Raw genomic sequence first — 12,890 nt, forward strand, 5'->3', positions numbered from 1 at the left:
ACGTGGCGCTTCAGCGGTGATTGGCAGCCACGTGGTCATCTGTCCATATTTTTGGTAAGGTATTATGCTTTTGATACCTTCGCCTCTCAGGATGCTTCCTTTCGGCGGCGGATTCTCCTTACAGCACAGGAGCGTCCCCACCCTTAAAGGATACTGCTTTGGGACATCCCCAATGTATCCTGTGGATACCTATGGACCCTGAAGTAGAAAATATGAGCTATGGTAAGAACTTACCCTTGTTATCTCTATTTCTACGAAGTCCATAGGGTTCCACAGGACTCCCGCCCTGTCGCACCTGTACTGCAGATGGGCTTTGATCTGGTCACCGGTTTCTCCGTCTCCTTCTAGTGAGAATGTGATTCTTGTGTGTTCCAGACTGTCTTCTCTCTCTTTTTTGCTCCTGCTCCGGCCTATGGCTTGTTACGAAACTGAGTGGCCTGAGGCTCGGGGGTGGGGTATAGGAGAGGGACCCCAGTGCATCCTGGGAGGCAGAAAATTTAACTCTGTGGTGCCTGGATGTCTGCCGCCATCGCCTATACCCCAAGGTATCCTGTGGAACCCTATGGACTTCGTAGAAATAGAGATAACAAGGGTAAGTTCTTACCATATCTCATATTATTTATTACCAGTTTCTTATATAGCGCAGTATATTCAGTTGCGCTTTACAAATGGAAACAACGTTAATAGAACTAAATTGGGTAGTAACTGACAGACCTAAAGGTAAGAGGGCCCTGCTCGCAAGATTACAGTCTATAGATGTGAGGCTTGTGTGCTGCTGGAAAACCTAATCCACAAAGCTTCCTACAAACAGCTGTTGAGCTGACATTGCTTCCAGGGGCAGTTTGGAACTCTGTAGTGCGTGTTGTAACAGATGACAGACTATTTTCACTCATTTCGACACTATATTGTCTCATTCTGTGAGCTTGTGTGATGTACCACTTTGTGACTTGGATATTGCTGCTTATACATGTAGTACAGAGCAGCTCTAGCAGGGCAGATTTTTTTACGAACTGACTTGTTGGATAGGTGTCATCCTAATGCTGGGCATACACGGCCAGATAAAATGTCTGTCAGACCGACAGACATTTTATCTGGCAGCCTGCTGGCCGCAGATGTCGCCGGCATACACTGTGAGATTTCTCTCAGTGTATTAGCCCGACATCCGCGCTCCACCCCCAGGGGAGGAGACATTTCCCTGTTCACACGAAATGTCTGTCGGCTGCGGCTGGGCATACACTGCCCGATGCAGCCGACAGTTTACCAGTAAATATCGCATCGGACAGGCATGCAGAACAAGCCGGCATGCCCGACTGAGCAATATTTAACCCTCGGTCCGTCCCCCCCCCCCCCACACGCTACAATTATCGGGGCGATCCGCCGATATCAGGCGCATCGCCCTGATAATTGTAGCGTGTATGGACAGCTTTACCTGACGGTGCTACTGATTGACTATGGAGGTTGCATGGCTGTATGCTGGATTTTTTACACCTGTTAGTGATTGGTGTGGCTATAATGGCCAAACACTATTTAGAAGGATGTCCATGTGGCATATGTTACATGTGGTGTATAAAATAGCCAGGCACTGATGCTTTTCATAGAAATTCTGTTGCATGAAATTTGATATTCCCAGTATTGTCTCTTTCCAACCACTAGGTATTTCCATTTTATATAGTCTATACATTGCCTGTAACCTGCACATCTTGCATAAAATCTAGATCTGGTATTCTTTTAAACGATGACATCGGGCTCCTACTGAAGCTGCAGCATACATGGTGCTGATCCAGTGCCCATGGTGCACAAAGTTTGAGGTACATTCAGCCAATTTCTGGATGCAGCTCATACTGGTAATTCAATATAACTATCCTTTATGGAGAGGTACACCTGGAAAAATTGTAGCTGGCATTGACAAAGAGCAAATAATCCTAAACCCTTTCCTCAAATATCCCCTTTTCTAAAAATCTATTTCTTCTCAGGTGTGGACGAACTAACAATCATCAACATTTTAACAAACCGGAGCTCTGATCAAAGACAAGACATAGCATTTGCCTTTCAGAGGAGGTCCAAGAAGGTAAATTGCAGTTCATATGAGATAATTATATATTGTACTTAGGGATATTAAATCAGTAATACACACACTCGGATCTTGAACAAATTTACATGTTAACACTGCAGTTTGCTCTCAGAGAGTCGCCTACTTTTAGTCCTCCATGTAAAGGGTGACAGAAGGTGTATGTGCGGTGAATGAACATGGTAAAAAGATGGGCTGCTTACTATATCATGTGTCATGTAGTGGCCTAATACATGACAAACTGTATATCATTATGAAGACAGTGAAATGAAGGAAGCTGTGTAATGCCAGCAGATGACTAGTGATTTCTGTGTACAATTATAAATCATTGGTGCAACTAGAAGCCCTGGAATTGGTGGTTGTTACACTTGTTGTTGCAGCCCTGTACTCTGTGCCATCTCCACTAATATTGGCCATAAAATAGTCTGAGCATGTGCTAAAGACATCATGTAAGAAGGTCATTTGTACTGTGCTGCAAAAACCTTTACACTCTATGGCCTTACAGTGGTACTGCAACAATAAGAGGTATTGTATAAACACTGCACCCAGCTCTTCTTAGTTCTAGCTCTTTAATGCTGTTTTGCCTGTATGCCAGCAGTTACTTACCCTACAGCACATATCTCATTCCTCATCTGTAGGATCTGCCATCTGCACTAAAAGGTGCCCTCTCTGGTAATCTGGAGACAGTAATGCTGGCACTGGTGAAGACCCGGCCTCAGTATGATGCATCAGAACTGAAAGGCGCAATGAAGGCAAGTCATGTTTAGTTTGGAGGAGTGAACTTACTTTTAATGTGGACAACAGAACTGTGTGTAATAAATGGTCATTAAAACCACACATAAATCTAGTTTGTAACAGACTATTAACTGGAGATTTTTATTTATTTGTTACAAGCTCATAGTAGATTGGAGTGAAGGAACGGGGGAGTAATATTTTACTACTAAAATGCTGCTGAATTTGCTCCCCGTCTTCATTTATGTCCTGTAGCCGTTACCATGAATAAAGAACAGAGAAAACAACATTTTTATAAACTCCGTTCATGGTGATAAATGTAGTTTTAAAAAAAAATGTTGTTGTTAGTGCGACATGACTCAAGGAAGTCGCTCATTAATATGTAGCAGTGAAAGGAAAATGCCATATTTCCTTGTATCTTACACGTGGAAGCCTCTCGTAAACCGCAAAATCGCACCATCAATTCTTCATACAACAAGGATTCAATCCAACTAGCACTTTATTTTTGCTTTGTTTGTTTCCGAAGGATTGTTGTGCCTGTTTTTGAAGTATTTAATTTCTAGAGCAGTCAGCTGCATAGTATTATTATTATTACTACAGTGAGATACTTTAGGATGTCTTTGTATGGCTTTAGATTTGCACAATTAGGAATTGGCAGTGGTCACTATAGTTTTGCAGAGGTTCCTCTTTTTTTGGTACTTATTAAACAATGACATTTTAATGACTATAAACCATTTGGATTTCTCTCTTCCATGTAATCCTAGCTTTTCAACAAATTGCATGTTTAGCCCGACAGCTCCTGTAGTGTTTTGGTTTGTACTTGGCTAGTAAGGTGATTTTCATTTCAGGGCCTTGGCACAGATGAAGACACACTTATAGAAATTATCTGCTCACGAAACAATGCAGAACTACAGGCAATCCAGGCTGCATACAGAGAATGTGAGTGCTGGTGAATGAACTTATATTACACCAAATGCCATTCTGTCCATTCACATTACATCCGTGGCCAAAGTCGTACTGTACAGTAATGCTAAAATTAGGGATATTGCAGTCCCCCTAGTGGTATGAAGGTCTAAACACACTATAGTCCTCTATGTGTTCTCTACACTATGCAGCTTTTTAGTATTTTGTTTTTGTATGTAAAAATAAATCAAGAAACTTCCCTTGTGTGTATTACAATCACCCAGGAGGAGACTGTTGGCAAACACACAACTCTTATTAGACTAATGAACATCTTCCCATTTGTATTTCTCTTTCAACCCGTGTAGTTGGACACAGACTCAAAATTGATTTTCCAAATGTTAGCTCTTCCCTCTATATCCCACCACCTGCAGACACTCAGGTTTTTGTGAATACCTAAGGGATGGATGCTTTTTCTACTATTCATCACAGACCGTTGTATCACAGCGAGCCTCCTGGTATGGGGATTCCCACAGACCATACTTGGGAACCTACTCCAAAGACAGTGTCAGGTGGAGACACCATATAGTAGGAGCCAAGGACCAGCCATTAGGGGACCACCTTGTGGCTGGATATATAACACTGTAAAACTACATTTACAAGCTCTAGTGAGGTTAAGACATAATAGTTTGGTGCAGAGCAAGTTAGATATCAGACACTGAAGAGCAGTGGAAACAGACAAAATAGGTTAAAATTTACAGAAATCGAATTTTCTTTTCCAGTATACAAGACAGAATTAGAAAAAGACATTGTATCAGACACATCAGGAGAATTCAGGAAATTAATGGTGGCCCTTGCTAAGGTAAGTGACAATGAAACACTTCTAAGTACAATTTAAGCAATAGTAACAAGGAATGTAATTTAAGATGAAATGTAATTGATAGCTGAGTGTTTAATCTGCAGATTCTGATTTGCAGACCAGCGGTGTTTGGTGGTAACAAATAGTAGATTTAAATTGAATGTATTCTATTCTCCTTTTCTTTTGGGAGTTTCCAGTTTTGAACACTGTACCTACACAGTAAAAATGGGGAACGGAGTCCCCAAACACCATTTACTAGTATCTAGACATCATTGCAGCCGCCCCCCTTTTCACTGCTGCTCCTAGCCAATTAAAGGAATTCATGTAAAGTTGGACAGTCTCCTAATTGTACAAGCAATATGAGCACAGTCTTCATGTAAAAGTCTTCTTCCCTATGAACCATTCACATGTCCAAAAATGAGTCAGTGCAAATTGGGTTCTTGACTTTTTTTTTTTATTTTTTTTTTTTTTAATTGTACCTATCCCAGAGTAACACTTCCTACAACATACTACTCACTATTACCTTATCGTGTAACAGGAGAGTCCTGACTGCTGACACTGATTGCTAAGGGGTCAGTGCTGCACTCTAACATTTATGGTTTAATGGTTTGTCTGCAGGGCAAGCGACCAGAAGAGAGTTCTGTGGTGGACTATGAGAAGATTGATCAGGATGCCAGAGTAAGTAGGTGCACCCCATGCCATGCTCATAGAATACAATACGTGTGTGTTTCTTATTGCTTTAACTACCAGGTAAGTAATGCACTGTGTATTCTGGGACTTTTATATTCGACTGAATAGTGGCTTGGTGACATCGGTATACTCAGTTAGAGTTCTCCATAATGTAGATACATATGTTATAATATTGTAGTATTAAGCTGTAAAGCTGTGTAGTTTCCTTGCAATACTTTGTGATGGAATCCTCAGAACATGGAGTACGATGGTTGCTGGGCTCCGGGTTGCTAATAAAACCCCTTTGCATCACAGGAGCTGTATGAGGCTGGAGTAAAAAGGAAGGGAACAGATGTGAGCAGGTGGATTACAGTCATGACAGAAAGAAGCGTTCCCCACCTACAGAAAGGTAAGCGGTTCTTGTGATCATAGAAAAGTCACTGCTATCTGATGATATTATTACAAAACAAATCTCCTATTAACTTCTTATCCCCTATTTATAAAATGCTGACCTAGTAATCAGTAATGTACATCGAGGGGAATAATCTACAAACAAATTGCATATACTGGCAGGAAACTGCTGGTGAAGCCGGTCGTACCCATATAATAGTTTGAATTTTTAATTTGGCATCTTACCTACTCAATACTCCCACACAATAGTAGTGGTGAATTCCCTGATCTGTTATGATCTGAGGTTGGGTTATTGCCCAGTGCTGCTTCCTTATTACTCTAAATGCTTTTTACATTTCTAGAACTGCTTTATCTTTTTTCTTTTCTTCTTCTTCCTGTAATTAATTTCTAATACCGTATTATGATTCTGATACTTGTTCTGCAAGAAATCGGTATATGACTCACTACAAGCAAGAGAACCCTTCACACATCTAGGCCCCCACATAGCCAGGCTGCCTCCCAGGAGCTCTGCAAGCTGCTGTTAGCCGGCATCTGTTCATTCAGAAAACAGGAAAACCACATAGTGTTACTTCTATACAAAGTGCTTATCATAACCTTGCACAATTAAAATACAGCACCACCCAAAATAAGAAATTAACTTTAACGAGAATGTAATAAGATGCTGCAGCGTTATCTCATTCTATAACTCACAGAATTTTATATTAACAAAATGTAAAGCGCCTTCTTTAAACTGCAGTCAGGTAGTTACTGTAACTGGATACGTGTCAGGATTTTGATGGGGAACTGGAAAGTTAGGTTCAAAGCTGCATTAAGACCTATACCTGATCTGTATACCTAACTCAGGCTTTTTTTTTCCTATCCAAGAGTACAACAGGGCATTCAACAGGCAGAATTCCAATCGCTGTGGAACTACACATCCCAGCATGCCCTGCTACCGTTTTGGCCCTAAAAACAAAACAATTTATGCAGCATGTTACTATTTATCTCCATGTTTCACTTGGGCATTGACTGCATGCATTATAGCTGTTACAAGATGGACTTATGTTGCGCATAAATATGGAACAAGTGTCATCCTGTTTGCGCTCCCAGAACTTTACAAGTGAAAGCCCTGTGTATAAAGGGACAGTTAATGAATTTGATATACTAACACCCCCTGTTGCGGGTTCCAATGCTGAATATGGTTTGTGTTTTTCTATCCAGTCTTTGAAAGGTACAGGAGTTATAGCCCATATGACATGCAGGAGAGCATCAAGAAGGAAGTGAAGGGTGACCTGGAAAACGCTTTCCTCAATCTTGGTGAGTGTGATAAAATGTCTATGCTACAGTATAGAAACCAACTGGTGGTGTAGAAGTACAAAAATACATTTAGGGGAAATACAGCAAAAGTTTTTTAGGCTGCAACAACCGTTACCTCCCTACAGCTTACTGCCACATACAATACTACATATTAACGATGGAGGCTCATAAATAGTCTGTTTTTTTTTTGTTCTATTACAAATGTCAATAAATTATCTTTCTGAAAAAGATTTCTGTATTTTCAAACTGCTAACACCCCAGTTGTTACTTCCTATCCTCTTCCTATTCTGTAACTGTTTCCATAGTAAGAATCCAGCTTTAATCATGTTGATTAATGTGTTTTATTCCAGTCCAGTGTATTGAGAACAAGCCACTGTATTTTGCTGACCGGTTGTATGACTCTATGAAGGTAATTTTTTAATACTGACTTATTCCCATATGGCAAGCTGTAGGCTTTGCTTTTTATGTATCAAAGCTTTCTGCTGATGTTCCTCCCCCAGCCTTTTCCTTTTCATCCCTAGTGTTCCTCTTCGTATATTAATATATTTGACATGTACGAAAAATAACATAAATCGCCTAATAATTTATTTATTACCAGTTATTTATATAGCGCGCACACACATTCCGCAGGGCTTTACAGAGAATATTTGGCTATTCACATCAGTTCCTGCCCCAGTGGAGCTTACAAGCTATATTCCCTACCACATGCTCACATACACACACACACTAGGGTTAATTTTGTTGGGAGCCAATTAGCCTACCAGTATATTTTTGGAGTGTGGGGGGAAACCGGAGTACCCGGAGGAAACCCACGCAAGCACAGGGAGAATAGACAAACTCCACACAGTTAGGGCCGAGGTGGGAATTGAACCCACAACCTCAGTGCTGTGAGGCAGTAATGCTAACCCATTACACTGTCCAATACACCAATGTAGTGCAAGTGCTACAAAAAGTGAGGTCCTGTATACAGAAAAAGTGCATCACCAATGTTTATATCATTAGTTAAGTATGCTCTTGATTTAGAGAATTAATATGAAAAACAACAACTAATTTTAATCAAGTTTGTGCCTGAGACTTAAGCTGCCCACACACATAGCGATCTGCAAACGATGAACCGATTTGTACGATTTCCCTTGAAACTCTCCCCGGCAGCTCTGCACATGATCTGCACACAATTTGGTGTCCAATCTTCATACGATCTCTCCTGCATCCAGACTTTCACAGTGCATCGTGTCCTAGATTGTCAGATCTGCCCTACTGCACGGCAGATCTGACGATGCGATGTGCGACCAGCGGGGACGTGCATCGTGATCGTGAGTGGGGACTCATGATTTACTCTCAATTTGGTCATATTTTACATGATCTGTCGTTCTAATCTGTCAGAATTGGCGAGATCGGGTAAAATATCGCTGTGTGTGGCCAGCATTATAACCTATTGTAATGGGCCATATTTATCCAGTGATATCTTATAGCACTATTTAGAACTACGCAGTGTAATGTTCTCTTTGCCACTGATTTATTTTTGGCATGCTCACTAATCTATACATTTACTGTGCAGTAATACAATTTATAATATACTTCATGTATAGTACACCTTACACTAATAAACTAGCACTGCCGGTGTGTAGAGATATCTCCCCCTCCCCTATTTAGCAGGTGTATGTCCTTTTCATCCACCCAAAATGTCAAGAAGAATTTAGATGGTTCTAAAATACAAGGACCTGGATTTCCCAACCTTTTTTAATTTGTTTTTCCTTTTGTAGCTACAACAGTTTACAAAATCCCCCCCTTGTTACATGACATCAACTTGTTAGATATAGCACAATGTGTTGTAAAATTTGTAGCTGACCAGATAGTAAGCATTATTATAGCTGGAGCCCAATGTTCTGCTTAGAGTTTATGATGGTGATAATTATAGGAACTGATCCAATACTCAGAATTCACCTCTAACTTTATTTCTGGCAGGGCAAAGGAACCAAAGATAAAGTGTTGATCCGGAACATGGTCTCACGAAGTGAAGTGGACATGCTAAAAATTAGAGCAGAGTTCAAGAAAAAACATGGCAAATCTCTGTCCTACTTCATTGGGGTAAGTGTGACATAACCATCTGCGGAGTGTTACTAGTGTGACAATAGGATGTGGGTCAGGTATTAATGCATTGTGCCAGCCCTATCAAAAAGCAGGTTTCAAAGCAAATAGACAAATATATGCAGCTTTATTTAAACCTAGAAAGATAACCTTTAACAAAAAAAAAAAAAAAAAACCAGCTAACCTGGGTCTGCGATACTAATAAGATGAAAAATCCGTAGTATCCAGAAAAATAACATTTGTTGAACAATGGTGCAATACATAGCTACTATATATTCCAAGCAATATGTTTTTTCATATACAGTCAGAACAACTCATTACCCGATGTTCCATGCACATCGGTTTGATTTTTTTTTTTTCGATGGACACATTCCACAGCTCTTGGCATTTGGTAGACTTATTATTTCCAACTGCAGGTGCATATTTTTTTTGAAGAATGTCCTGTAATAACATCTTAACTGAGTGAGGTAAAGTTGCCACTTGAATGTTCTTTATTGCAAAGTTAGAAATGGCCAGGAGCGTCAGACCCATGGTTCTCTTTTTAGGGTTAAACAAAATAACTTGACTAGCATCCTCAGTGTAATATCTACTTTTATTTGGGTATGTTACTGTAGCTTAAACCTAATGTTTACAGTATAGCTCCATGACGAATAGCTTGTATATGATCATAGCGTTCCCACTAGGCTGTTTTAGCAGAGCACCGCGCTCTGCCCGACTTCAAAAGTGCACAATGCGCCCTGCCCCCCTTGGCGGCACCCTGCTAAAACGGCCTGCTGGATGATGTCCCCACCCAAGGGCTGCAGGTGGGGAAAATTGCGGTTTACGATTATTGCCAGTGAAAGGATGCTGGACACATACGTCTGACATCTATTCACAGAGATATGAGCCCTTGGGGGCAGCCCAGCATGTCCGTAAGCACAGGTTGGGCACGCACCCAAGAGTGATGAAATGGCAGGTGCACACGCAGGATTTTTATAAGGGGGTTTACACACACACTCACACTCATTTTTGTTTCATTAGCTGAAGCTTTACTATTGTTTAATAGTGTAGCTCACGGAAAACAGAGCATGTTGCCGTGTAGCATTAACAGGAGATGGATGGACAGATATATACATAAGTCACACATACATTAAACATATATATACATTACACACACACACACACACACACACGGCTGGCACCATCATGTCATTAAGCCCCTCCCCTAGTGTGAAGCTTCCGCGGGTCAACCGGGAGGGTACGGAGCCAAATGACGCGATTCTAAAGGAATCTAGTCATATTGGCTCCGCCTCCTCCTGATCGACCGCGAATCACGGCATTTTTAATCATGGCATTTTGCAGTGAGGGGGCTGGGCTTAAGAGCATGATGCCTGCTCTATAGTCTGTCGAGGGTTTCTGGGTACTCAAACTCCCCCTGTGTGCGCTACTGAAAGGGGCGTGTCTTCAAGTCACAACCCGTTTTCTGTGGACACGCCCACGTTTTGGGCGTGCACACGCCAGAGTGCCCTTTCTCTAGGTCCGGGGCCCTGCCCAGCGCCGGACCTAGAGTGAACCCTATCACACTGCTTATCAGACTGGGAGGTTGTTGGAATTTACAGATTTAAAACAAACATGCAGCTTAAATGATCTTCGCTTGCTGTAATGGCTGTAGACATTTACACATGTTGAACAAGACATTAATATATATTATACATGCACTTTAGCAGGAGTACGTTACAGCGGTAACCATGTTAATAAGGAGCACAATGTAGTCGAACTTTACATTTTTGAAGCTGTATTACAGTATGTCGGTTTAGAAATGGCTTCTCCTTAATACTGATTATTTCTTTCTTCCACATTACAGCAAGACACAAAAGGTGATTATCAACGCGCCCTACTAAACCTGTGTGGTGGTGATGACTGAGCCTCCTAAACATCGTTCCTCCTGCCCCCGATGCCTTATTGCTTGCCCTGACTACAGCTGCAGAGCTCCCCAGCCTGTAATGAGTCACCTGCCTGCTTCCTCCCAGTGTACTGACCAATACATCTCTGCCTTCCCAAATACATATTTTTTTTTGTGTAAATGGACTTGTGTGGTGTATTTTTTTTACTTATTTTTAAGTGTACACAATATTTACCCATAAATAGCTGCTAACTCTGCCGTAATTTACAGTGGGCTGCTGCGTTACTAGATTTAGACTTTATAATGTTACCAGAAAGTAAAGTGGTATATAGATGTAACTTTATTTCGATGTATACTTGCTATCTGAGACACATGGTCCAAACATTGTGTACAGCACAGGCTATGGCTAATGTATGGAAATGGGTATTCATTTTAATAATGTTGTGGCATTTAAATTAAAATATTTCTTAGCAAACGTGACAATGGGGCTGATTCTGAGCTGTAGCCGTATTAAGGTGCCCATTCACTAGCAGACATGAAAACTACTGCACTATTACGACATTGTAATTGTGCAGTCATTTGTCAGTCTGTGATGAGCCTGCACTGAACGAGCAGTCGTTCAGTGCAGGCTCATCCATCATCTGCAAACATGCTCAATCTGACGTTTTCGTCAGGTTGACCAGCATGTTTACAAGATGATAGATGTCTAAACGACCATCGGGCACGCAAATCGCTGGTCGTTTTAGACACTTTTGCAATCGATTGAACGATCGTTATCGTTCAATCGCTCAACTTAATCGTCTAGTGACTTTAGACTGAATGTACTACCTTATGCTAATGCGAGTTTCCGTAGGGCTAATGCGCAGATCTGAGCATCTGCAAGCAGGATCCTGCGCCGCCCATTGGTTTTACCACAGCTGCCGCAACAGTCATTAGGATCAGCCTCATGCTAGATCCGTATGCAGGACTCAGGATCACACAGAGCTGTAGATACACACCCACCACAATGCCACAAGTCAGGGTGGTTCCGTGTGCTTGTATTGTTGTTGCCCTGGAGCGCCCAATCTCGCAGAGAGAAAGATCTGGTCATGTTCCATCTGACTCAGAATAGGACGGAAATATGCAAAACATGCGTGACTGCATCTGCACATGGGCTGTGTGCAACAACTCGACATTGGCATCCATGCACAGAGATCCGACTCAGTAACTGCCCCTATGGGCTCCATTCAATGGAATGCGAATTAAATAGAGCCGGGAGGGAGCTCCCGAAGCTATTCAATTCTGCACGCAGCTAGGGTGGAGAATTCCCGTTCTCCTGTCCCTCGCGCCTCAAACGGTGTTTAGTCGGAGAATGCCTGTTCTCGTGACTTAACTTCCCAGCGCGATGCTGTTTCCGCAGCGCTAAGGGCAGAAAACAGTATTGCCTGTACTTTTGTCAGATTTTGGGTGCGAGAAGAAATCCTTAACAGCGCTCTGAAGTGAATAGCTCCGGGAGCTCCCTCTCGGGGCTTGATTCAATTGAACGCAAATTAAATAGCGCTGTCTGTAATACATCTGCACATGCGCTGTGTGTAACAACTCGCCATTTGCAACCATGCACAGAGACGTGACTCAGAAACTGCCCCAATGTCTGTAATACACCCATTAATCACTATTACAATTTGATTTATGTTTTCACTTAAATATATGTATTTATACACCGCTACCAGCATCTGTGGTGTGCTAGCAACTGGGTGTTGTATGGTTTGTTTACTTTAAATCGGTCACATCTTTAGCACCAATCCATGAATGGATATAAAATACGTAAATTCTGTTTAGCTGATAGAGTACTTTAAAGGAAATAATATGTGATCCCTGATGTATAGGTTACACTTTGGTCAGCTGAGTAGAGACAGGAAAGTATATAGTGTGATTGCTCCATCCACTCCACACTTTCTTCAGCAGACTTCCCAATATGCCCCTGAAAACTATGGTAACGGTGACAT

The 12,890-nt window shown here is 41.6% G+C and overlaps 1 protein-coding gene across 1 annotated transcript in view; it reads left to right on the forward strand.

Annotated features, from left to right (window-relative positions):
• Positions 1–11,086, forward strand: part of ANXA2 (annexin A2) — a 31,145-nt gene extending 20,059 nt beyond the window's left edge. Inside the window, exons 4-13 of the mRNA XM_088443791.1 lie at positions 1,974–2,068; positions 2,707–2,820; positions 3,649–3,739; positions 4,483–4,562; positions 5,178–5,237; positions 5,544–5,637; positions 6,840–6,935; positions 7,286–7,344; positions 8,901–9,023; positions 10,867–11,086. Coding sequence (XP_088299917.1) covers positions 1,974–2,068; positions 2,707–2,820; positions 3,649–3,739; positions 4,483–4,562; positions 5,178–5,237; positions 5,544–5,637; positions 6,840–6,935; positions 7,286–7,344; positions 8,901–9,023; positions 10,867–10,926 — 872 coding nt within the window. The 3' untranslated portion in view covers positions 10,927–11,086. The remainder of the gene's footprint in view (positions 1–1,973; positions 2,069–2,706; positions 2,821–3,648; positions 3,740–4,482; positions 4,563–5,177; positions 5,238–5,543; positions 5,638–6,839; positions 6,936–7,285; positions 7,345–8,900; positions 9,024–10,866) is intronic.
• Positions 11,087–12,890: the final 1,804 nt, after the last annotated feature.

The sequence above is a fragment of the Taudactylus pleione genome, unplaced genomic scaffold (assembly GCF_031769625.1).
Source record: "Taudactylus pleione unplaced genomic scaffold, aTauple2 ptg000019l, whole genome shotgun sequence".
Taxonomy (NCBI): Eukaryota; Metazoa; Chordata; class Amphibia; order Anura; family Myobatrachidae; genus Taudactylus; species Taudactylus pleione.